This window comes from Eurosta solidaginis, chromosome 2, assembly GCF_040869045.1.
Source record: "Eurosta solidaginis isolate ZX-2024a chromosome 2, ASM4086904v1, whole genome shotgun sequence".
NCBI lineage: Eukaryota > Metazoa > Arthropoda > Insecta > Diptera > Tephritidae > Eurosta > Eurosta solidaginis.
Genome location: NC_090320.1, coordinates 71,640,951 through 71,668,316, shown reverse-complemented (window position 1 = coordinate 71,668,316; position 27,366 = coordinate 71,640,951). Strand labels below are relative to the sequence as shown.

Here is a 27,366-nt window from a genome sequence, read left to right as displayed (position 1 = left end):
ACAAACATCGGACCTAAGTTAATATACCATTTCATGTTCATGAAAGGTATACAAATAGATATGTACTTTGTGTGAGGATGCAAAGCTTCACGTTTTTTGTGGTCTGCACGTAAAACTATGACTACGAATCACGTATATCAAAAATATATGACGTAAACGTAACTATTTGATGAAATTTGATAAATTTTGAAGCTTCTAGCCGTAAAAAAGGGGCAAAAATTACAGTTTATATGGGGTATATAATATATATACCACTGATCTCTATGATTTCTCAGACAAAAATATATGCTATATACATAAGCATTCGTTGAAATTTGAAGCCTCTAGCTCTTAAAATAGGGCAGTAATTACGAAAAGTTTCTTATGCGAACAATCGGTTGTGGGAGATATATACTATATATACGTTCGATCTCATCAATTTTTTCAGGCAACAATATGTGCAATATACGAAAGTATATGGTGAAGTTTGAAGCTTCAATCTGTTAAATTGAGGAAGATATGAAAACAATCCTCTTTTTCTGAAAAATCGGTTGTATGGAGGATATATGCTATAGTCGTCCGATCCGGCCGGTTCCGACAAATGTCTAATCAGACACCCAAATACACCCGCTTACCAAATTTTATCAAGATATCCCAAAAATTGAGGGACAGACAGACGGACAGACGGACATGGCTTAATCAACTCAGCTCTTCATCCTGATTATTTCGGTATACTTAATGGTGGGTCTATTTATTTTCCTTTACGGACTTACAATTTTGGGTTTCGTGACAAAATTAATATACCATTCGAGAAATTAATATACCATTTATTTTCATGAAAGGTATAAAAAAAAACAAAAAATAACCAACTGTGAATAGCTTTTCATACAATAAGTCGCTAACATCGAATGTGCGTTCAAGTCAATGATTATTAAGTGCTGCACGCTAAATCAAACTCTCAGATTAAAAATTTAAGTACAACGTCAGCAGTAAGAACCAGTGAATATAATAAAGTTGTACAACATCACATTGACGAGCAATCTGACGCAGCATATAGATCATCTTAATCATATCCACATTTGCCAAATGCAAATGCTTCAAAATAGTGAAACAGGCATCGATCAATCCTTCAGAGACTCAATCTCAACAAAGCCATTGCATAAACACAGCTGTTATTTTTGAGTTCCCCGATTGAGCAGCTAAAACATCAAAAGCCATTAACAGCAACAAACTGAATATTCACAGCAAGTATTTTGGTGAACAGTTATATTATTTTATATGTGTTTATGTATGTATACTAATATATAGATATATTATTATTATTTTTGTAAACTCTCTCTTTATAGAATTACTAGTTTATTTTACTCTCTCTTTTCATTTAATTCAATATGTTTCATTCACCACAACATAATACACAAACATCTACATTTACTAACAATTTAAATGACTCTTTGATAGATTTACCAAATGACACTTCTCAACAACAAATTACAAATCCATATGCAAATGTTACTCAAAATGAAATTTTGTCAGTTTCAGTAAAACTTCCACAATTTTGGACTAATTGTCCGGAAGCATGGCTTATTCATGCCGAAATACATTTTAGTACTAAAAACATTACACAAGAAAACACTAAATACGAACACATCATTACAGCACTTTCGCAGGAAGTGATAATAACTATTTTGGATTTTATCCAAAATCCTCCTATTAATAACAAATTTACTGAACTTAAAAAAGTGTTGATAGAAAGACACTCATTTAGCGAAAATTCGAAACTTGATAAAATTTTGAACGATTCTGAGATGGGTGATCGTAAGCCCTTAGAATTTTATCGTTCATTAATTATATTAGCCGGGTCAAATTTAGTGAAAAATATTTTAAAGAAAATTTGGATGCGTAAACTTTCTAAAATTTGAGTATGATTTTGGCTAGTTCGAGTTCTAATAATATTACCGCTTTAACAAAATTAGCAGATAATATTTGGGAAGTGATAAACAAAAATGGAGTATTTTCGGTTAATAATTTTTCGGATACAAAAGCACAAAATTCTGTTGTTGAAAACTTGGTTAAAACACCCTCTTTGATTTGTGAGAATTTCCAGAAACTCTCTTTAGAGTTATCTGAAGTCAAAAACCAAATTTATACAAATCAACCTAGATCGCGGTCCAGTTCGAGAAACAAATTTAGGAATACATTTAGAATTCACGAAATAATATAAATTGGTTGTGTAGATTCCACTACAAATTTGGAAGTAATGCCACGAAGTGTGAACAAACAACCTTGTTCATATAACAAAAACAAAGATTCAACAAACTAAATTCTTCCGTTGTTGCAGCGACGAACAACGGAAATTTAGAATTTTCGACGCGTCGTTTATTTATTTTTGATAAAGAAAACAGACAAAATGTCTTAATTGATAGTGGAGCAGAAATTTCGGTATTACCCGCGTCTAAATTTCCTCATACGAAACGTTCAGACATAATTCTCACTGCAGCTAATGGCTCAACAATTGCCACTTACGGAAAAGGCTTTTAAACGTAAATTTGGGCTTAAGACGTGAATTTGCTTTTACTTTTTTGATTGCAGATATAGCTAAGCCAATAATTGGCGCTGATTTTCTTTGTAAATATGGTCTTCTTATAGACATTAAACATAAACGTTTAGTAGATCCATTAACCAATCTCTCAGTTAATACAGTATCCTACTTTTGTGATATTCCATTACCTAAATTATTTGTGGTTGACAATAAATCTACAAAATTATTAAAAGAGTTTCCGTCACTTATTTCAGAGCCAGATTAAACTAAACCTGTTAAACAGACAACAGTACATCGACTTGTAACAGAAGGTAGTCTTCGATTTTCTAAGCCCAGGCGCTTAGATCGGGTAAAATACAAAGTCGCGAAAACGGAGTTTGATTTCTCAGTTAAAACAGGCATTTGTCGGCCTTCAAAATCTTCAGTAGCATCACCACTTCACCTTGTACCTAAAAAAGGGTTGAATGATTGGCGTCCATGTGGTGATTTTAGAAGATTGAATATTGTAACTGTTCCCGATCGTTATCCCCTACTTCACATTCAGGATTTTAATATGAACCTTCATAATAAAAATATATTTTCAAAATTAGATTTAGTTAGGGCATATCACCAAATTCCTATGGCTGAAGAAGATATTTATAAAACTGCTTTTACAGCTCCTTTCGGTTTGTTTGAATTCATGAGAATGCCTTTCGGACTTAGAAATTCTGCCCAAACTTTTCAAAGATTCATAAATGAAGTAGTAGGTGAGTTAGATTTTGTATATGCTTACATCGACGACTTACTTATTGAAAGTGAAGACGAAGAACAACATTTAAAAATTTACGTATCCTTATTCAACGCTTTACAGAGGTCGGTTTAAACATTAAACCAAGTAAATGTACTTTTGATGTGAAAAATATAGATTTTTTAGGACATAACATTTCTGGAACAGGTATTCGACCTTCCGATGAAAAGGTATCAGCTATTCGCAACTTCGAACGTCCAAAATCAGTTAAGCAGGCACAGAAATTTATTGGTATGGTAAATTATTATCATAGATACATTCCAAAACTAGCAGGATGTACAAACAAAATTTATGATCTAATTAACAAAGTAAGTAAGAAACGTGACAAAACTTTTGTATGGGACGAGAATACGAATGAAGCTTTTGAATGCATTAAAGATAAATTTGCATCTACGATATTGTTAAAACATTTTAACAAAGATGCTAAATTATCTTTAACAGTAGATGCATCTAACACAGCGACTGGAGGCGTTATGCAACAAAATTACAATAATAAAATTGAGCCCATTGCATCCTTTTCTAAAAAACTTTCTCCAACTGAAATTAAATATAGTGATTTTGATAGGGAGTTATTGGCGATTTACTTAAATATAAAACATTTTAGATATATTTTGGAAGGACGAAAATTTACAGTTTATACCTTTGACTACTGCTTTAAATTCAAAAACAGAACGAAGTCCTAGACAAACGAGACACTTGGAATTTATAGCACAATTGTTGTAGCAGATACGCTATCTAGAGCTTTTAAGGTTAATGCAATATATAATACAGAACTGAATTTTAAAATTTTACAAATTGAACAACATAATATAAATGTAGTTTAAAAAACTAAAAAACACGCAAATATCGTGCTGTTTTAGTATCTACAATCCACTTAGATATTTGCTGTTGATAGCATAGTAGCACAGAGGTTCGTGTCTCCGCTATTCAGCACAACTCGTTTTGCCGCTAGATGGGTCTAACTCTCCTTTGCGCACCTAGGCAAGAGAGTTACAAACAACCGTCATACAAGTGAAGCTAATATAAGCATGTTAATAAGGAGAATGGGAAACTGTTCTCAAATAATTGCATTGTCATCGGTCCTTGATACGTATGCAAAGATTCAAATTAATCAGACTTCTAGAAACCGGTGAAAATTAAGCTCAAAAATTCCGTTACATACATACATGGATACATAGATACTGTGACGAATATGAGTGACACTAGCAATAAAGCAGACAGTCACTTGTATCTACATAAACGAATCAATCATTATGTCTACACATATGTATGTACGTACACGCAGCTGAGAAGCAACGCACAACTACATGCATATATCTGAGATACTCCGGAAAGTATGCAATGAGAGAAGCTATAAAATCGTGCAATTGTAGTTACAGCTGAGAAATTTGATAGCTGATGGCCAACTAGTAGATTCGGGAATAGAAGCGCCTAGAAGATGCGAGCGAGGAAATCAGAGAGTATAAAAGGCAACAGCAGTCGAGGCGCAATAATTCAGTTTTGATTAAGACGCTATCTGGCGAGCAATAGCAGTGTTATTTATTATGAAGTACTTTAATAAAGGCCATTTTTCCATTATTCAATATTGGAGTTATTTATTCAACAGTTTAGTGATTCGGACTTAGCAGAAGATTGCACATAAGTGGAATTGCAAGTAAATTCGTTACAATTGGTGTCAGTAGAGGAATTGTTGAATAAATTCCGAAGATTGGGAATACAACTTGGACATGGCAAAGTTGAGTGAATTGAGGATCCAGCAACTGAAAAAGGAGTTGAAGAACCGTGGATTAAATACAACCGGCAATAAGATCGAACTTCAAGCACGGCTACGAGAGATAATGGAGTCGCAAGGAATTGATGTGGACGAGTAAGTCTTTTATCCTGATGGTGACGATACAACAACAAAAATTGAAGAGAAAAACGAAACATCGCAGACAGTTACGAGCACAGACTTGAACAAGATTTTGGCTGCAATATCTGCACAAACATCGACAGTAACATCAATGTCGTCGCAAATGTCAGAAATGTCGACACAGATTACATCCAAGATGGAAACTCAGCTGGAATCGCAGGAGAACCGTATAACAGCGAAGATTGAAGCACAAGAGGCACGAATATCCGAAATGTCGTCGCAAATGTCATCTCAGCTGGAATCGCAGGAGAACCGTATAACAGCGAAGATTGAAGCACAAGAGGCACGAATATCCGAAATGTCGGCGCGAATTTCAGCACAGATATCATCGCAGATCTCAGCTCAACTGGAAGAGCAAGAAGGACGTATTTCCTCGAAGTTGGAGGCGCAAGATACAAAAATTTTACAGTTTGAGGAAAAAATCGAGGCCGAGGTGGATGCTTTGAGAGGACGTATCGAGCAGTTGCACCTAAATCGCCCAGCAGTTTCAACGAGTAAACCAAAGGTAGAAACACCATCCTTTGACGGTTCTGTTCCTTTCCAGGCCTTTAAGCTACAGCTTGAGAAGACCGCAGCAGTGAACAACTGGAATGCTGAAGATAAAGTTGCTGCACTCTTCGTAGCATTGAAAGGACCAGCTGCCGAAATCTTACATACTATTCCAGAGTACGAACGGAACAGTTATGATGCATTGATGAGTGCTCTAGAGAGGCGATACGGAAGCGAACACAGGAGGCAGATACACCAAATATAGTTGCAAAACCGTTACCAAAAAGCTAATGAGACTTTGCAAGAGTTTGCTTCGGATGTTGAAAGGTTGGCTCATATGGCAAATGCAGACGCACCCGTAGAATACACCGAGAGGGTAAAAATCTAGAGTTTTATAAATGGCATACGGGACGTCGAAACGAAGCGAGCCACATACGCAAACCCAAAGCCAACATTTGCAGAAACGGTATCACATGCATTGACTCAGGAAACTGCCTCACTATTGAGTAAACCAGCATACAAAGCTCATCGTGTGGAAGTGGAAAGACCAGATTGGGCAGACACAATTTTGGAGGCGCTGCAAGAATCGCAAAAGCGGAGTGAGAGAGTTATCAAATGATTCAAATGCGGGAAGCCCGGTCACATTGCACGTCATTGCGATCTTGATCCTAGTGGTTGCAACAGCATGAGTGGTCTCAATAACAAAGATGGAAGGGATGAGCAAGAGCGAGTAAGATGTAGAGATCGAGAGCTAGCTCCAGCTATTGAATCTCCTGTCATATCTGTGTCGCAAATTGGTAGAAAATCGAGCAGTCTTACCGTCAAAGGAAATGTGGATGGCAAGGAGCGTGTACTGACTGTAGATACAGGCGCATCTCATTCCTTGATCCGATCTGATTTGGTCAACAGGAGAGTAAAACCGTTACCTGGAGCAAGGTTGCGTACGGTCGCTGGCGAGTATAACCAAGTCCAAGGAGAAGTGATCTGTGAAGTCTTAATTGGAAAGATCACAGTTCTACACAAATTCGTTGTGGCGGAGATCGTTGATGAAGTTATATTGGGAGTGGACTTCTTGGTTGACCATGACATCAAGATCTATATGCAGAGAAGGGTGATGCGTTATGAGAACCAGGATATACCACTTAACTTCAGTTTGGAGAAAGGGTTCATCAGTAATCGAGTACTGGTGGAGAAGACTCGACAAAGACCACGAAAGTCAAAGGTAAAGGTTGATGGATCGAATGGGCCAAATAAAGTGAAATCAAAAGTACCTGCAAGAGAAACACTGGCATTGACAGAACCTGATGGACCCACTAAAACGACTGAAAGAATTTTCCAGAAAGAATGCAAGGGTGGTTTCAAGCCAGCGCGTACTTCTGTTGGGAAACATCGGAACGATACCGAGTATGTGAAGCCAATCCGTCAAGAGCAAGCTCTACAAAGTAGTTCATTGGCCAAACAACAGAGTGCGAAGGAACGATCAAGGATAATGAGCAATAAGATGAAACGCAGGTACGATGAGAGCAATAGTTCGGAAGGTTTCTTGGAGGGAGATTTATACAGCCCTCACCGGCGGAAAAGTGTTCCATCCAAGATTAGGTGCAGTTGGGAAGGCCCGTACAAAGTTGTGAAGAAGATCAGTGATACCATCTACCGCATACAAACCACTGGGAAACCACGGAGTAGAAGAGTGGTACATTCACATCCCTAGTCTGATGCTAAGTAAATTAAATCACAACAACAATAAAGCAGACAGTCACTTGTATCTACATAAACGAATCAATCATTATGTCTACACATATGTACGTACACTCAGCTGAGAAGCAACGCACAACTACATGCATATATCTGAGATACTCCCGAAAGTATGCAATGAGAGAAGCTATAAAATCGTACAATTGTAGTTACAGCTGAGAAATTTGATATCTGATGGCCAACTAGTAGATTCTGGAAATGGAAGCGCCTAGAAGATGCGAACGAGGAAATCAGAGAGTATAAAAGGCAACAACAGTCGAGGCGCAATAATTCAGTTTTAATTAAGACGCTATCTGGCGAGCAATAGCAGTATTATTTATTGTGAAGTACTTTAATAAAGGCCATTTTTCCATTATTCAATATTGAAGTTATTTAATCAACAGTTTAGTGATTCGAACTTAGTAGAAGATTGAAAATAAGCGGAATTGCAAGTAAATTTGTTACAATACATAGATAGATACAGGCGAAGCTAATAAAAGCGTGTTAAAAAAGATGACGACTTAAATCAACTTGTATCTGATTCTCAATATCTAAATTTAAAACTAATTAGTATTCCCATTTTTAATTTTAGTATTTGGTGTGAAATTTCAGGAGAAACTCCTAGGCTATTTGTACCGAAAAACAGTATTTGATCTTTTACATAGAATAGCACATTCGGGTACAAGAGCTACACGACGCACAGTGGCGCTTTTTGAGTTTTTTCTTTGCAAAAATCATAACTTTTGAACCAATGAAGATATTTTAAAAATTTTAAATACAAATGAAAGCTAATTATTTGAAGTTTTATGTGTGAAAGCTCAGAATGTCACAGATACAGGGTGCTTCACAAAAATTCGTTAAAGTCGAAAATTTTTAGAAAAATGCAAAAACAAAATGTTTCTAGTAAAAAATAAAAAAAAAAATTAGATTTGCTAATGACGTATTTAAGCATTAAATAAGATAAACTAATGATTTTGATAAGATAGCGTGGCACTGCCCACTTATGATAAAAAGTTGTATCTAAGTAGTCACGTAATCAATAACTACCAAAATCGATAGACGTATTGTTTCTTTTAAATTGCAATACTCTTATAAAACTCAAATGTCCGTTTTTGGTGCCACAATAACAAGGTGCTTCAAAATTCATCGTAAAATTTACATGTTTTTTTTTTTATTTACAAGCCAAATATGTATTTTATTAATAACTAAAAGTTATTGAAAGTGGTTCAATGAAATTTTATTTGAGCTAAAGATTAAACAGCCAACGAATTTTGGAAAAAGGGAGTGGCACTGCCCATTTATGCTAAAAAGTATGATCTCAGTAACCGCTTTACCAATTTATACCAAACTAGATAGACGTATTGCTTTCTATAAAAATTTAATACTCGTTTGAAGGCGAAATGCCTAAGCTTTAAAATAGATTTCGTTTTGTCTAACTCGTGATACTTTGCAGGTGTTCATACATCTATATCTTTTGTAGTCCTTGTTCTTAGATTCTTGAGCTTCTTCAGACAATTCTCCTAATGGTAAGCACTGGTACTCTATTAAATCTTTTCCATGTGTTAAAATTTTATGTACCGTTGGTGTAAGTTTCTTCTCAGGATACTTTTGATGCAGCAACTCTGTAGTTTTAGATGCATATTCTCCAAATTTGGGTCCATTAACTGGTTCATGGCTGTTTAAAATATTTAAAATTACTCCCAATCTTTTCACAATATCTCTATCAACTCCTGTTATGCGAGCAGTCACTTCATCGTTTTCAAAAAATCTTCTTGAGGAGTTACCATCATTTGTATTTCCGTATCCATACTTTGGACAGTCAACTCTATGGCCAATCTCTTTATAGAATGCATCCTGAACTATTTTTTTTTCTCCTGTTTTGTTTCTCCTTACATGTTGTATTGTCGTCGAAAACTTCTCCTTGTTGTGGTAGTGTATAAGCCAGCTTCAAAACAAATTCCATACATCTTATCCTAGCATGCAAAGGAGATATTCCATACTCATAATTTAGTTCGTCAGTTACTGAATCATCACGATTTTCTAAGTCCTTTTACAAAGTGGACATTTCATTGTAGATGTCGTATTTGTTATTAAGTTCAAAACTTTTCCATCGACCATTGTTAGAAGAAAATCATGCTTTATTGTAATGACATTCCCCCCTTCAATTTCAATTATTGTTGGTTCTAATTTGGTAATTTGATTTTTTATATCACTCACTGTAGCTTTTATGAGTTCCGAAGACTCCTTCTCTTATTTAAATAATATCGGGCGGCACAATATAGTTGATGACGGACGGGGATTTTTCCAATATTCTTTTAGTCGTAATGGAACAATAGAAGCCATAAACATATTACTATCTGTAATTGTTTCATCGTCTACATTTATTCTTTGTTTATATGCGCTTTGTCCTGATGATCCATCACAGCCCCACTTAGTTATCAATGCTAGCTTTTTGGCAGTGATTTCAACTTTTCTTCAGTAAAACTTTGACGTATGATCCATTAGGTTTTGTAGCTCAATTTCAGCTGATACTTCGGTTATTTTGGGATTTAGAGTAACTGCTTCTTTCTTGGCTTTAGTAATTTTTTTGTATCCGGTAAAATATAGGCATTACGTTCCAATAATGACTTACGCAATATAATATATTTTTTCTTCGCTAAACCGATATCTATAAACAGCGCTAAAGCTTCTTCGGGAGTGTATTTCCTAGGTAGCGCATTTGGTGGTGTGGGAATGCTGTTTTTGATACTCGTCAGTCGCACTGGACTTGCTACCGCAACTGCTTCTGTTATATGAGACTTAACGTTTTCTTCGTCTTTTTTATATTTAATAGCCAGTGCTTCTGAAAGATAAGTAGTGGCCATAGCTTTTGTGGTAACAGACAGCTTTCTTTTCCTTGTGTAGGTAGAACACTCTTCTATGGGTTTTGTTGGTATCCCTCTAGTTGGATTGGTTGACGTGCTAGGCGTTTCTTCGTCCAAAAAAGTTTTGTCAGCTAGCCACTTTTCATGCTTACTTAGAAATTTTGAATTGTTACAATAGACGTCCTTCCATTTTCTTTCTATCATAATGTATTGTAAACCAATTTTTTCTTCCATGCCTTCCTTTTCTTTAATGCTTGTTTCACTCGCTAATTCTCTCATAATAGCCTCAATGAAGTCCCGTCTTGACTTTGTAGATTTAAACACCGCAAATAGTTTCGAGTTTTATAGATACATATTAGAATTGGCTTCGAGTGTATCTGACTAAATATTAATCTGTGAACTATATTTAAAAATACTATTCACTTTATTTAAGTAAACAGAATACTTAGTTCCTTAATCTCCAAAAGACGAATGATAATGTTCATTGTATGATGGATAGCTTTATATACCTGCTCATATTATTAAAATGAATTTCAGGTATACAACTCGTAACTAAAAAAATGTATGTGGCTAACAAGTTCCAATAACAACAAGTAAGGAAGGTTAAGTTCGGGTGTAACCGAACATTACATACTCAGTTGAGAGCTATGGTGACAACATAAGGGAAAATAACCATGTAGGAAAATGAACCGAGGGAAACCCTGGAATGTGTTTGTATGACATGTGTATCAAATGAAAGGCATTAAAGAGTATTTTATGAGGGAGTGGGCCATAGTTCTATAGGTGGACGCCATTTAGGGATATAGCCATAAAGGTGGATCAGGTTGACTCTAGAATGCGTTTGTACGATATTGGTATCAAATGAAAGGTGTTAATGAGTATTTTAAAAGGGAGTAATCCTTAGTTCCATAGGTGGACGCCGTTTCGAGATACCGCCATAAAGGTGGACCAGGGGTGACCCTAGAATTTGTTTGTACAATATGGGTATCAAAAGAAAGGTGTTAATGAGGGTTTTAAAAGGGAGAGGTGGTAGTTGTATAGGTGGTCGCCTTTTCGAGATATCGCCATAAAGGTGGACCAGGGGTGACTCTAGAATGCGTTTGTACGATATGGTTATCAAATGAAAGGTGTTAATGGGTATTTGAAAAGGGAGTGATGCTTAGTTCCAGAGGTGGACACCGTTTCTAGATATCGCCATAAAGGTGGACCAGGTGTGACTCTAGAATTTGTTTGTACGATATGGGTATCAAATTAAAGGTATTAATGAGGGTTTTAAAAGGGAGAGGTGGTAGTTGTATAGGTGGTCGCCTTTTCGAGATATAGCCATAAAGGTGGACCAGGGGTGACTCTAGAATGCGTTTGTACGATATGGTTATCAAATGAAAGGTGTTAATGAGTATTTTAAAAAGGAGTTATCCTTAGTTCCATAGGTGGACGCAGTTTCGAGATATCGCCATAAAGGTGGACCAGGGGTGACCCTAGAATTTGTTTGTACAATATGGGTATCAAAAGAAAGGTGTTAATGAGTATTTTAAAAGGGAGTAATCCTTAGTTCCATAGGTGGACGCCGTTTCGAGATATCGCCACAAAAGTGGACCAGGGGTGACCCTAGAATTTGTTTGTACAATATGGGCATCAAACGAATGGTGTTAATGGGTATTTTAAAAGGGAGTGGGCCTTAGTTCTATAGGTGGTCGCCTTTTCGAGATATCGCCATAAAGGTGGACCAGGGTGACTCTAGAATGCGTTTGTACGATATGGGTATCAAATGAAAGGTGTTAATGAGTATTTTAAAAGGGAGTAATCCTTAGTTCCACAGGTAGACGCCGTTTCGAGATATCGCCACAAAGGTGGACCAGGGGTGACTCTAGAATGCCTTTGTACGATATGGGTATCAAATGAAAGGTGTTAATGAGTATTTTAAAAGGGAGTAATCCTTAGTTCCACAGGTAGACGCCCTTTTCGAGATATCGCCATAAAGGTGGACCAGGGGTGACCCTAGAATTTGTTTGTACGATATGGGTATCAAATTAAAGGTATTAAGGAGGGTTTTAAAAGGGAGTGGTGGTAGTTGTATAGGTGGTCGCCTTTTCGAGATATCGCCATAAAGGTGGACCAGGGGTGACCCTAGAATTTGTTTGTACGATATGGGTATCAAATTAAAGGTATTAAGGAGGGTTTTAAAAGGGAGTGGTGGTAGTTGTATAGGTGGTCGCCTTTTCGAGATATCGCCATAAAGGTGGACCAGGGGTGACTCTAGAATGCCTTTGTACGATATGGGTATCAAATGAAAGGTGTTAATGAGTATTTTAAAAGGGAGTAATCCTTAGTTCCATAGGTGGACGCCGTTTCGAGATATCGCCATAAAGGTGGACCAGGGGTGACCCTAGAATTTGTTTGTACAATATGGGTATCAAAAGAAAGGTGTTAATGGGTATTTGAAAAGGGAGTGATGCTTAGTTCCAGAGGTGGACACCGTTTCTAGATATCGCCATAAAGGTGGACCAGGTGTGACTCTAGAATTTGTTTGTACGATATGGGTATCAAATTAAAGGTATTAATGAGGGTTTTAAAAGGGAGAGGTGGTAGTTGTATAGGTGGTCGCCTTTTCGAGATATCGCCATAAAGGTGGACAACGGGTGACTCTAGAATGCGTTTGTACGATATGGTTATCAAATGAAAGGTGTTAATGAGTATTTTAAAAGGGAGTTATCCTTAGTTCCATAGGTGGACGCAGTTTCGAGATATCGCCATAAAGGTGGACCAGGGGTGACCCTAGAATTTGTTTGTACAATATGGGTATCAAAAGAAAGGTGTTAATGAGTATTTTAAAAGGGAGTAATCCTTAGTTCCATAGGTGGACGCCGTTTCGAGATATCGCCACAAAAGTGGACCAGGGGTGACCCTAGAATTTGTTTGTACAATATGGGCATCAAACGAATGGTGTTAATGGGTAATTTAAAAGGGAGTGGGCCTTAGTTCTATAGGTGGACGCCGTTTCGAAATATCGCCATAAAGGTGAACCATGGGTGACTCTAGAATGTGTTCGTACGATATGGGTATCAAGTTAAAGGTATTAATGAGGGTTTTAAAAGGGAGTGGTGGTTGTTGTATAGGTGGTCGCCTTTTCTAGATATCGCCATAAAGGTGGACCAGGGTGACTCTAGAATGCGTTTGTACGATATGGGTATCAAATAAAAGGTGTTAAAGAGTATTTTATGAGGGAGTGGGCCATAGTTCTATAGGTGGACGCCATTTAGGGATATAGCCATAAAGGTGGATCAGGGTTGACTCTAGAATGCGTTTGTACGATATGGGTATCAAATGAAAGGTGTTAATGAGTATTTTAAAAGGGAGTAATCCTTAGTTCCATAGGTGGACGCCGTTTCGAAATACCGCCATAAAGGTGGACCAGGGGTGACCCTAGAATTTGTTTGTACAATATGGGTATCAAAAGAAAGGTGTTAATGAGTATTTTAAAAGGGAGTAATCCTTAGTTCCATAGGTGGACGCCGTTTCGAGATATCGCCATAAAGGTGGACCAGGGGTGACCGTAGAATTTGTTTGTACAATATGGGTATCAAAAGAAAGGTGTTAATGAGTATTTTAAAAGGGAGTGGGCCTTAGTTCTATAGGTGGACGCCGTTTCGAAATATCGCCATAAAGGTGGACCAGGGTGACTCTAGGATGTGTTTGTACGATATGGGTATCAAATTAAAGGTATTAATGAGAGTTTTAAAAGGGAGTGGTGGTAGTTGTATATGTGAAGGCGTTTTCCAGATCGCGACCAAAATGTGGACCAGGGTGACACAGAACATCATCTGTTGGATACCGCTAATTTATTTATATATGTAATACCTGCCAATATTTTAAGGGTTTTTTATTTCGCCCTGCGGAACTTTTTCATTTTCTTCTACTTAATATGGTAGGTGTCACAACCATTTTATAAAGTTTTTTCTAAAGTTATATTTCGTGTCAATAAACCAATCCAATTACCTCACCATGTTTCATCCCTTTTTTCGTATTTGGTATAGAATTATGGCATTTTTTTCATTTTTCGTAATTTTCGATATCGAAAAAGTGGGCGTGGTCATTGTCGGATTTCGTTCATTTTTCATACCAAAATAAAGTGAGTTCAAGTAAGTACGTGAACTAAGTTCATTAAAGATATGTCGATTTTTCTCAAGTTATCGTGTTAACGGCCATGCGGACGACTGTGTATAAAAACTGGGCGTGGCATAAACCGATTTCGCCCGTTTTCACAGAAAACAGTTAACATCATAAAATCTATGCCCCTATCAAATTTCAAAAGGATTGGTTAATTTTTGTTCGACTTATGGCGTTAAAAGTATCCTAGACAAATTAAATGAAAAAGGGCGGAGCCACGCTTATTTTGAAATTTTCATTTATTTTTGTATTTTGTTGCACCATGTCATTACTGGAGTTGAATGTTGACATAATTTACTTATATACTGTAAAGATATTAAATTTTTTGTTAAAATTTTACTTTAAAAAAAATTTTTTTTTAAATTATCTTCTTTTAAAAGTGGGCGGTGCCACGCCCATTGTCCAAAATTTTACTAATTTTCTATTCTTCGTCATAAATTCAACTCATCTACCAAGTTTCGTCGCTTTATCTGTATTTGGTAATGAATTATCGCACTTTTTCGGTTTTACGAAATTTTCGATATCGAAAAAGTGGGCGTGGTTATATTCCGATATTGTTCATTTTAAATAGTGATCTGAGATGAGTGCTCAGGAAACTACATTCCAAATTTCATCAAGTTACCTCAAAATTTACTCAAGTTATCGTGTTAACGGCCATGCGGAAGGACAGACGGACGACTGTGTATAAAAACTGGGCGTGGTATCAACCGATTTGTCCCGTTTTCACAGAAAACAGTTAACATTATAAAATCTATGCCACTGCCAAATTTCAAAAGGATTGGTTAATTTTTGTTCGACTTATGGCGTTAAAAGTATCCTAGACAAATTAAATGAAAAAGGGCGGGGCCACGCCCATTTTGAAATTTTCTTTTATTTTTGTATTTTGTTGCACCATGTCATTACTGGAGTTGAATGTTGACATAATTTACTTATATACTGTAAAGATATTAAATTTTTTGTTAAAATTTTACTTTAAAAAAAATTTTTTTTTAAAAGTGGGCGTGGTCCTTCTCCGATTTGGCTAATTTTTATTAGGCGTACATATAGTAATAGGAGTAACGTCCCTGCCAAATCTCATCATGATATCTTCAACGACTGACAAATTACAGCTTGCAAAATTTATAAATTACCTTCTTTTAAAAGTGGGCGGTGCCACGCCCATTGTCCAAAATTTTACTAATTTTCTATTCTGCGTTATAAGTTCAACTCATCTACCAAGTTTCGTTGCTTTATCTGTCTTTGGTAATGAATTATCGCACTTTTTCGGTTTTACGAAATTTTCGATATCGAAAAAGTGGGCGTGGTTATAGTCCGATATCGTTCATTTTAAATAGCGATCTGAGATGAGTGCTCAGGAACCTACGTACCAAATTTCATCAAGTTACCTCAAAATTTACTCAAGTTATCGTGTTAACGGACGGACGGACGGACGGACGGACGGACGGACGGACGGACGGACGGACATGGCTCAATCAAATTTTTTTTCGATCCTGATTATTTTGATATATGGAAGTCTATATCTATCTCGATTCCTTTATACCTGTACAACCAACCGTTATGCAATCAAACTTAATATACTCTGTGAGCTCTGCTCAACTGAGTATAAAAATGACCTTACGGCCGTACTGAATTATATATACCTGCTCAGGCGCGTATTTATGCCCAAGGTTGTTTAACTCTATTTGATGTAAAAAGTGAAGTTGCAGCTGGACGCAGGTAGACTTTATGAATTTAGGTAACTGAATATTTCACAAATAACTACTGTTAATTTGACGGAGCACATATTTTAAAATTTTTTTTTTCCATCAAAGTTTTAAAAAGGGCCTAAAAATAGGTATTTCGAAAAACAGATATATCCGCCAACTTTTAACAAACAAAAAAACAATTTTGTGTTCGTTCAATCCTAAATTAAATTATCTTTAATTCCTATATAAGAAAACGACAACCGGCCGACTTATTTACTCACAAAACTATTTTAAATACAACGAAAAAGAAGACAAATTTAAAATTTTTCCCAATGTTGAAAATTGGTCAATTTTGAGCGGCTCTACCTGGTAAACTATAATTTTCTGTGAAAAAAACAGTTGTACATTCTTGATCCCTGGAGAATTCTTTATTATAAACATGTATTAGATTTAGCGAACGCTTTCATGATTTTTTTGATTTTTGCCATGCTCTAACGGCAGAGGCGCCACTGTACGACGGCTCATAATTAAAAAATATTATTGGCCTAATATGAATAAGGATATTAATATTTGGTCAAAAGAGTGCCTTAATTGTCAAAAGTCTAAAGTTTATCGTCATACAAAATCTCCTGTAGTCAAAATTCAAATTCCCAAGAATAGATTTCAACACATCCAGTTCAGTTGGACCTATTTCAAAAGGACATCGCTATATTTTAACGATTATTGAAAGATTTACCCGATGGCATGAGACATATGCATTAAAAGATATTTCAGCAACTACAATTGCAAATAAGTTTTTTAGAGAATATATTTCTCGTTTTGGAGTTCCGTTAAAGATAACAACTGATCAAGGTAGCCAATTTACATCGAAATTGATTTCAGAGTTAACTAAATTACTAGGTAGTCACCAAATTACAACATCCGCATATCACCCTCAAGGAAATGGTATGATTGAAAGGTTTCATAGACAATTAAAGACTACTATAATAGCTAGAGAGGACACAAATAATTGGGATGACGAGTCATATTACTTGGTTTGCGATCTATTTACAAAGAAGATATTTTGGCTACACCAGCGGAAATGGTTTTCGGTCAGAATTTACGTTTGCCAGGGGAACTTGTTGTGCAATCAGCTAAAAATTTCTCATCAACTGAAATTTTAAGTAATTTAGTGAAAATTTTCGAAATCAAATTTAAGTCATCATAAAGATTCTGATACTGGAATTTACGTTCCAAAAGATCTTGAAACTTGTAAATTTACATTTGTTCGAGTCATTAATAAGCATTCATTACAACGACCATATGAAGGGCCTTACAAAATTGTGGAAAAATATCAAAAATGTTTTAAACTTGAAATAGATAATAATATTAAAACTATTCCTATTGATAGATTAAAACCTGCAATAATTAAAACAACAGACACAAACAACACCAAGAATTTACATAAAAAGAGAGTTACGTTCAATTTGTTACATGTTAAATTTTCTTGAAGGGGGAGTAATGTAGAGTTCTTATTATTATACTCAGTTGAGCAGAGCTCACAGAGTATATTAAGTTTGATTAGATAACGGTTGGTTGTACAGGTATAAAGGAATCGAGATAGATATACACTTCCATATATCAAAATCATTAGGATCGAAAAAAAATGTGATTGAGCCATGTCCGTCCGTCCGTCCGTTAACACGATAACTTGAGTAAGTTTTGAGGTATCTTGATGAAATTTGGTATGTAGGTTCCTGAGCACTCATCTCAGATCGCTATTTAAAATGAACGATATCGGACTATAACCACGCCCACTTTTTCGATATCGAAAATTTCGAATAACCGAAAATGTGCAATAATTCATTACCAAAGACAGATAAAGCAATGAAACTTGGTAGGTGAGTTGAACTTATGACGCAGAAAATTAGTAAAATTTTGGACAATGGGCGTGGCACCGCCCACTTTTAAAAGAAGGTAATTTAAAAATTTGCAAGCTGTAATGTGGCAGTCGTTGAAGATATCATAATGAAATTTGGCAGGAACGTTACTCCTATTACTATATGTATGCTTAATAAAAATTAGCAAAATCAAAGAACGACCACGCCCACTTTAAAAAAAATTTTTTTTTTAAGTAAAATTTTAACAAAAAATTTAATATCTTTACAGTATATAAGTAAATTATGTCAACATTCAACTCCAGTAATGATATTGTGCAACAAAATACAAAAATAAAAGAAAATTTCAAAATGGGCGTGGCTCCGCCCTTTTTCATTTTATTTGTCTATGATACTTTTATTGCCATAAGTCGAACAAAAATTAACAATCCTTTTGAAATTTGGTAGGGGCATAGATTCTATGACGTTAACTGTTCTCTATGAAAAGGGGCGAAATCGGTTGAAGCCACGCCCAGTTTTTATACACAGTCATCCGTCTGTCCTTCCGCATGGCCGTTGACACGATAACTTGAGCAAAAATCGACATATCTTTACTGAACTTAGTTCACGTACTTATCTGAACTCACTTTATCTTGGTATAAGAAATGAACGAAATCCGACTATGACCACGCCCACTTTTTCGATATCGAAAATTACGAAAAATGAAAAAAAAATGGCATAATTCTATACCAAATAGGAAAAAATGGATGAAACATGGTAATTGGATTGGTTTATTGACGCGAAATATAACTTTAGAAAAAACTTTGTAAAATGGTTGTGACACCTACCATATTAAGTAGAAGGAAATGAAAAAGTTCTGCAGGGCGAAATAAAAAACCCTTGAAATCTTGGCAGGTATTACATATACATATAATAAATTAGCGGTATCCAACAGATGACGTTCTGGGTCACCCTGGTCCACATTTTGGTCGATATCTGGAAAACGCCTTCACATATACAACTACCACCACTCCCTTTTAAAACTCTCATTAATACCTTTAATTTGATACCAATATCGTACAAACACATTCTAGAGTCACCCCTGGTCCACATTTTGGTCGATATCTGGAAAACGCCTTCACATATACAACTACCACCACTCCCTTTTAAAATACTCATTAACACCTTTCATTTGATACCCATATCGTACAAAACACATTCTAGAGTCACCACTGGTCCACCTTTATTGCGATATTTCGAAATGGCGTCCACCTATAGAACTAAGGCCCACTCCCTTTTAAAATACTCATTAACACCTTTCGTTTGATACCCATATTGTACAAACAAATTATAGGGTCACCCCTGGTCCACCTTTATGGCGATATCTCGATACGGCGTCCACCTATGGAACTAAGGATCACTCCCTTTTAAAATACTCATTAGCACCTTTCTTTTGATACCCATATTGTACAGACAAATTCTAGGGTCACCCCTGGTCCACCTTTATGGAGATATCTCGAAACGGCGCCCACTTATGGAACTAAGGATTACTCCCTTTTAAAATACTCATTAACACCTTTCATTTGATACCTATATCGTACAAACAAATTCTAGAGTCACCCCTGGTCCACCTTTATGGCGATATCCCTAAATGGCGTCCACCTATAGAACTATGGTCCACTCCCTCATAAAATACTCTTGAATGCCTTTCATTTGATACACATGTCATACAAACACATTCCAGGGTTTCCCTCGGTTCATTTTCCTACATGGTTATTTTCCCTTATGTTGTCACCATAGCTCTCAACTGAGTATGTAATGTTCGGTTACACCCGAACTTAACCTTCCTTACTTGTTTTTATTTAACTTTGTATTTTAATTGCTTTGAACCTTGTAATTTTAAAATATTTTATCAATATTTTAATTTTCAATTTTGATTTTTTAATTATCAAAAATTTCATTGTTTGAAGTTGTATAAAATAAAAGAATTAAAAAAAAAAGTTCAAAATAAATTATAATCAAAATATGTACGTTCTTTAAAAAACAGAATTTTTAATTAGAACTTAGACATGCCCCTACTAACTTTTAGCTGGCGCAGATAATTTATTGCTTCTTGGCTATGAAAAAAGAGATATACCTTGCCAATTACATTCCCAACCATGAGTGATCTTAAGGCTTGCCAAATCGCGAGGTCCTCCGTTTGAAACACAGAATATGACGGAAACTCAAACTGACTTAGAAACAGGGTGTAATGGTTTCATAATTATTTAAAAGGTAATAATACCTGTAATCTATTATAAGCAGCCTTGAAAAGAACATTGGGTAGGTTATGAAATTGGTTGGGAAGAAATAACAGAAAAGAAGCTACCCACAACTGTGGATTAAACCAAAAGTTCGTATCATATAGTGACACAATTATTTAAGGCAAAAGTAAGTTATAAAAGTACTAGCCCTTTCTTCTGGGGAGCGGAAGTTGCCATATATGCTGTTTTACATAGTATGTTACATATATGCCTGGGGTGCAATTTAGGCCGAATTTTTCAAATCTAAAATTCGTGTATGTTTAAGTTCCAAAACTGCTAGGTTAGCTTGAACTGGCTAGTCCGGGAGGAACTCACATAGACTGAATGAGTCCATAGTGATACCAAACGTTTGCTTAACGACCAAACGGAAAAACCGTACCGAAAACCAGGACCTATTTGCTAATGCTAGACGCTTTCTACCCAACTTGCTGCTTCTAGATCTGACAGCTGTAGTACCCTAATAGCTGGGGTTTTAGGCTGGCAAGCTTAACCAACCCACACTTCCTACATCTGTAGTCACTTACCAAGCCTAATTTCAAAGCGTGTGACACCAGCAGGTAGTGTCCAGTCAGAATACCCGTCATGAGTCTACAGTCCTCTCTTTTTAATGATAGGAGTAACTTTGTTAGTCTAAGGTTGTAAGACCAACCCATAATCTTCGATACTTTACAACACCGCGCCTGTAACTGTCCCGCTTGCTCGATTATGTGTAAATAAAAATAATTTATGGATCGATTTCCTTTAAATTTGACATAGGGGTACTTTCTTGCCTAGCTTTTTATTGGAAAAATGTTGCTTTCCGGGAAGTGGACCAGGGACCGATTTCTTCCAAAAAATCAATTTAGGGGACGAAATTTTTCATTCCGGGAAGTGGACCAGAGCCGACCTAAATTGGTAAATGGATATCTCATTGATTATCTTATTACTTGAGACACTTTTATTTCCGGTAAGTGGACGAGGGCTCGACCTTTTTTAATTAAACATATTATGCTGCGATTTGATTAACATTTGGTACAGAGTTGTCCCCATGTTATATTTCTTGAAATATCATTGGGAGGCAATATAACGAACAAAGAAACAGCGCCTAAATTGAATATCGAAAAGCTCGTGAGATTTGCGAGTTTTTTGAGATACGAGACCCTCACGATCGACCGAGCTCTCGATTTCTGGGATCTCGAAACTCTTGCTTGTGTTCGAGAAAAACTCGTAAGCTCTAGAAATAACTAAAGGACAACTTTATTGTCAACTCAGATGCCTTATATGTCAGACCTCTATAAGTGAGCTCTTCATGTATTTGAGATAACCACTGCCACCGCCAAGCTCCCAAACAGGAGATGAGACAAGTATAAAATGTTACAACATACATATATCCAGATTACAGCCTGGCTTCCAGCTTCCCGCGCCATTAGTTTAGGTGCACAACATCACAACCTTTGATTAAAGACATCTTACTCCGTATTGGTTAACCAGGATATTATTTATCCTCCGATAAATTCCAAACCAAGATACATACATTCTTCAGTACGATCCTGGAAACTTGCATGCGCCTACCACACCAAATTTATTGGGTCCACGTCACGGTAGAGTCAATATAAGATGATTTAGAAACAGTTTTTTATGCGGGGTTGCTACTCTGCAGTCTAATGAACATTTACCTTCTTAATTATACTTATCTTTATTACATTTGAGGTTTATCACACGGATGTACAAGGTGTGTTCAAAAAGTATCGCGAATTTTGAATTTTCACGGGTTACGTATATTCGAATTTCGATTTTTTTGTGCCGTTATGTTGATACTCAAGTCTCTCACTTATGCCGACAAGCTCGGCCATTTTCAATGTTCACTTAATTGTTGACAACTGCTTTGCTTGCACGTGTTTTGGCTCGTCTTCGCTTTTTACCTAAGTATTTAAAAAAAAATGGATCAAAGAACCTGTATCAAATTTTGTGTGAAAAACGAAATTAAGTGCGCGGATGCATTCCGCATGTTGACTGTGGCATACGGAGAAGCTACCCTGGACCGAAGCAACGTTTATCGGTGCTACAAAATGTTCTCAGAAGGCCGAGAAGATGTGAACGACGAAGAGCGTGCCGGACGACCGAGCACTTCAACAACAGACGAAAAAATTGATGAAGTGAAGAAAATGGTATTGGCCAATCGTCGAATCACCCTTAGAGAAGTTGCTGAGGACCTAGACATATCGATTGGCTCGTGCCATACGATTTTTAAACGGTTTTATTTAGCTTGACTTGACAGGCAGGCCGCACGGCTGCATGCACGGCTGCATGCACGGCCGTTGTGAACGAATTTTGTAATTGAAATTTAAGTAACTTCCCGATAAGCTATAAGCTTGAAATTTGGAATATAGTTCAGAACCCGATGACAATGCAATTATAAGAAAAAAATCGGCGCTAGGTGGCGCAAGGATCGAGATATTCACAAAAATCTTATTTGTGGTCCGATTTGGCCCATATTTGGAACACATAATACATACAAGAATAGAAAGCGACCTATGAAAAAAAATCGCCGCTAGGTGGCGCAAAGATCGATATATTAAAAAATACATACATGAATAGAAAGCGACCTATGATGTCCGATTTGGCTCATATTTGGAACAAATATTACATACAGTCCGGTATATGTGACATCAAAATATTTTGAGTTGGAGGAGGGACAAGCATACTTGGCGCAGAGTCGAGTAAAGTCTTTGGAAGGATTATGTATTGAGGACTTAGATTGTATCAAATTGTCAGGAAAGAATCCTTGTAATAATGAGTCGCTAAATGAACTAAATAGAATGAGATATAATAGGCAATTAAATAAAGACTAAAAACTTGAAAATAAAATAATTAAAAAAATGTTTAAGTTAAACGGTTTTATTGAAAACAATACATGTAAGTATGTATTGTAATATGTATGTAAGTAATAATAATATTAAAACCTAGAAAATCATTAGGTAGGTCCTAGGTAATAGTCATCACACTCCTCATCAATTTAGGGCATTGATCAGGCAATTAAAAAAAAGCCAAAAGACCAACTGAATCTTAATCAGGTTATGCCACGCTTCACATTTTTAGAAATTTCACGCGCCCAACGCTTTTATTTAATTGCCTGATCAACGCCCTAGAATTGATGAGGAGTGTTTTGATTAGTACCTAGTACCTACCTAATTATTTTCTAGCTTTTAATATTATTATTACTTCATGTAAGTATTGTTTTCAATAAAACCGTTTAACTTAAAAAATTTTTTAAATTATTTTATTATCAATGATTTGGGCATGAGACGGGTCGCCGCGAAATTCGTACCAAAATTGCTCAATTTCGACGCGACTTTTTGGTCAAAAACAATACTCTAATGATGCCGCAGCCACCGTATTCCCCAGACCTGACCCCCTGTGACTTTTTCTTGTTCCCTTAATTGAAGAGGCCCATGAAAGGACGACGCTACGCTACGATTGACGAGATAAAGGCGGCATCGAAGGAGGAACTGAGCAAAATAAAAAATAATGATTTTTTGAAGTGCTTAGAAGATTGGAAAAACCGTTGGCACAAGTGTATAATATCTCATGGGGATTACTTTGAAGGGACAAAATAGATATTCATGAATAAATAAATAATTTTTGAAAAAACAACGTATCATTCATTATCCGTATTCGTTCTTACATTTTCCTGTTTCATAATTAGATTTGATTTTTTTAATTTCTTTCCAGTTAATTCCATAACTTCACATTAGATTTGTATAAAAACATTTCAGTCACACAATCAAGTGTAATAACATTTTCCAAAATTTGAAATGAGCTATGTAAATATGAGACTGCTGAAATACTTTAATGTTGTCTAATGTAATTAAGTAAATTGAGTAAGCGATCAAATGGGGCAGCTCGGATATGACTCGCTTGCATGCAATTGTACATCCTGTTAAGAAGGAATTTCGTCGAGATAAGTGCGGTTTCGATCACACCCCAGCGGATGATTTTGTAAAGTCACAAGTAAGTGTAAATATTACAAATTAAAGAAAAAAATTTGTTTTGATGAGTAGAGTTTTACAGGGCAATGTTTGATGAAACTAAGAAGCAAGAAGTTTGCTTAAAAATCAATTATATTTCTGTGCTTCATAAAATAATAGTTAGGGCTTTAAGGGCTTTTAATATTTAATAAAAGTATACAAATGTGTGTACATACATTTTTAAGTGCGGAATGTTTAAAGTTTCTCTGCGCATGTTCGCATGAGCCGCTTTAGTTGTACAAAAATTACTCATACGCCACGTCTAATCGACTATAGCCCAACAAACATTTATGTATGTTAGATAATGATTGGAATACGAATCGAATTCTAATGTTTTTCTCTAAGATAGAAGGTTAGCTGACGGTTTGTGAAGCTGTCGAGAATGATATCATTCTCGACAAAAAGTAGAGTTTGTTCTCGATATCGAGAAAAAGGTTAGAATTCTAACGTCAATTTCTAATTGGTTTCTAATGTAAATTTTCAATTTAAGTAATTGCGCAATTATTGAAACTCAGTTCAATTTTCATTGGTATATCATATCAAAAACTTTAGATTTGGCATAAGCTTATATGAGCCCTTGATTTTGAAAGTGGTATAATTCAAAAATTTAAAAAATCTAGTTTATCAGCTATTTTATATCTAATCCTAATAAAATAACATAATCTGAAGATATTAGTAGTATGCCATGAAAATTACTTCAATAGAATGTGTTTATTTTTTGGTTAGTGAACAAAATACAGTTACTGTTTTTTGATAGTGATATAAGTCAGTCTGCTCACAAAGTATGGCAAAATAATTAGTAGTTTTCGTCATGTCTTCATATGGCGGTTTAGGTATGATTAAGTGATCCTTTTAATGTAAAAACGTACTATTTATAGTTGATTGTACACATTATACGGCGAAGAAGTATAAGTAACGCGCCCAAGAAATGGAAACGAATAATATTATTATCGTCTTCAGATGAATCAGTTCATACTTTAAAAGTGAATTCGGAACCCTTACAAATGGAAGAAAGCAACATGAAATCAAGAAAGAGGACACGAAATCAATGTAATTATGCACAAAATATAAGAAAAATGAAGAGAAATAGCGGAGGGGAATATAAAACAAAAGAGTCTAAGCATGTGAGTGGTAAACTTGTCGAAAATAAAGATGGCATTTCTTCCAAAAATTTATAAATGGAATCGGATATGAAGACAGGAAAGCTAATTTTGATTCTTTTTGGAAATTAGCAAGTTTCGAAAAACAGAATTTATTTCTGTTTGGTTTGGTTCGAAAACAATCAATAAAACAAAGACGACCCAGAAATTACGAAGGATATATGAGAAAATGTAGGTTTAAGTTTCATCTAAATGTACGGAATTCAGAATTTTCTGTTAGCAAAAATTTTTTTGGATACTTTCAAAATATATAATGGAAGATTAAGCCGTGTCTTAAATGCTAAAACACTTGGAACGGAAGGTCGTGGCAAAATGCTTGGTTCATCTAGAAAAACAGAGTTTTCCAGCATGTGAGAGCCATTACACGAGATCACATCACACTTCAGGTCGAAAGTATCTAGTGCTGACTTAGATATTCGAAAAATGTATGAGCTGTATGTGAAAAAATGTGATGAAAATAATACATCACGTGTGAAGCAGTGGACTTACAAAAAATATTCAATACGCAGTTCAACCTAAATTTTTTCCTCGTAAAGACACGTGCCAAAAGTGTGATTCGCTAAAATTAAAATTGAAGCATCCAATAATGAAGACGAGAAGATGCATCTTATGAAAATTCATGATTCACATCATAACAGTGCCGAACAGGCTAGACAAAGTTTAACAGATTACATACAAAAAGCAAAAGATAACCCGAGTGAATATTACGGATTCACATTTGATCTACCGAAAGAACTTTCTTATCCAAAACTTTCTGTTTCGGTAGCTTATTATGAGCGCAACATGTATGTATACCATTTAGGGTTTCATAATTTCCACAATAAAAATGCTAAAATGTGTGCATGGGATGAAACAATCTCCTCAAGAGGATCACAGGAAGTTGCGTCCTGCATCTCAAAGCACACTCAAAAGCATGTCATAGCTTACAGTGATGCCTGCTCAGGACAAAATCGTAACATTAACTTAGCTCTAATTTGGCTAAAAATTGTTCAGTCATCTGATAATAATGTTGAAACCGTTGACATGGCTCAGAAAGATTTCATTTCGACAAAACAACTAAAAGAATCAACAAATAATAGAAAGAAAAACACCAATGGAGAAGCTGTGTCTTGGCTAAAAATACAATGGCTCAGATTTCTCAAAATTGCTCCATATAAGATGTTTTATAAAACTTCCTTGGATGACAATTCCGAATTCAAAGTATTAGACCTCTCACCTAAAAAAGGAAGACCTAGAATATACGAAAATATTGATTTGCTTCCATTATAACTACACAACCATTAGTCCAATAACAGAAGAAAAACGTAAAGATATGATGGATTTACTACCCTATACCCCACAAATTTTTCACAAGCACTTTATTGCCCTAAATACTAATAAATAATTTACTTAGTTACAATGAAATGAGTTTGAATAAAATATTAATTACTAAAAAAAATTTTTCCTTGATGGTGTAAGTCATTTATAATGTCATGCAATTAATTTTGAAAGTGGTACAAGTCATTTCAACCTTTCAAAACCACATTTCCTTTTATAAATTGTTATATATTTCACAATCATAATAAATGCTTGTTTGTTGGCCCTACTTTACTGTCGAATAATCATATTCCATAGTACAAAAATATTTTTTAATCCTTTAAAATGCAAAACTAAATATCTCGAAACGAGGAATATATGACTTATACCACTTTAAAAATTAAGGGCTCATACACTTGATATTGTAACGAATTTGCTACAATTTCCCTTATTTGCAATTTTCTCCCAACGTTCGTATCGCTAAACTGTTGAATAAATAACTCCAATATTGAATAATGGAAAAATGGCCTTTATTAAAGTACTTCACAATAACAGTTATACTTTGCAACGAATAGCTTGCTTAATAAC

General features: G+C 35.6%; 1 protein-coding gene across 22 annotated transcripts in view; it reads left to right on the top strand.

Moving 5' to 3' along the window:
* Positions 1–27,366, top strand: part of LOC137239890 (protein rolling stone) — a 195,700-nt gene that overhangs the window by 104,248 nt on the left and 64,086 nt on the right. For 18 of the 22 annotated variants that reach the window (XR_010949525.1, XM_067765672.1, XM_067765673.1 and 15 more), the window contains one exon: positions 24,027–24,305. The exons of 3 other annotated variants lie outside the window; for them this stretch is intronic. Coding sequence is in view for 18 of the 19 variants with exons in the window: in XM_067765672.1 (XP_067621773.1) it covers positions 24,204–24,305 (102 nt within the window). In the remaining variant the exon portion in view is untranslated. Of the gene's footprint in view, positions 1–869; positions 1,224–24,026; positions 24,306–27,366 lie in introns of those variants that run through there. One more of the 22 variants, XM_067765677.1, reaches the window with a different exon arrangement.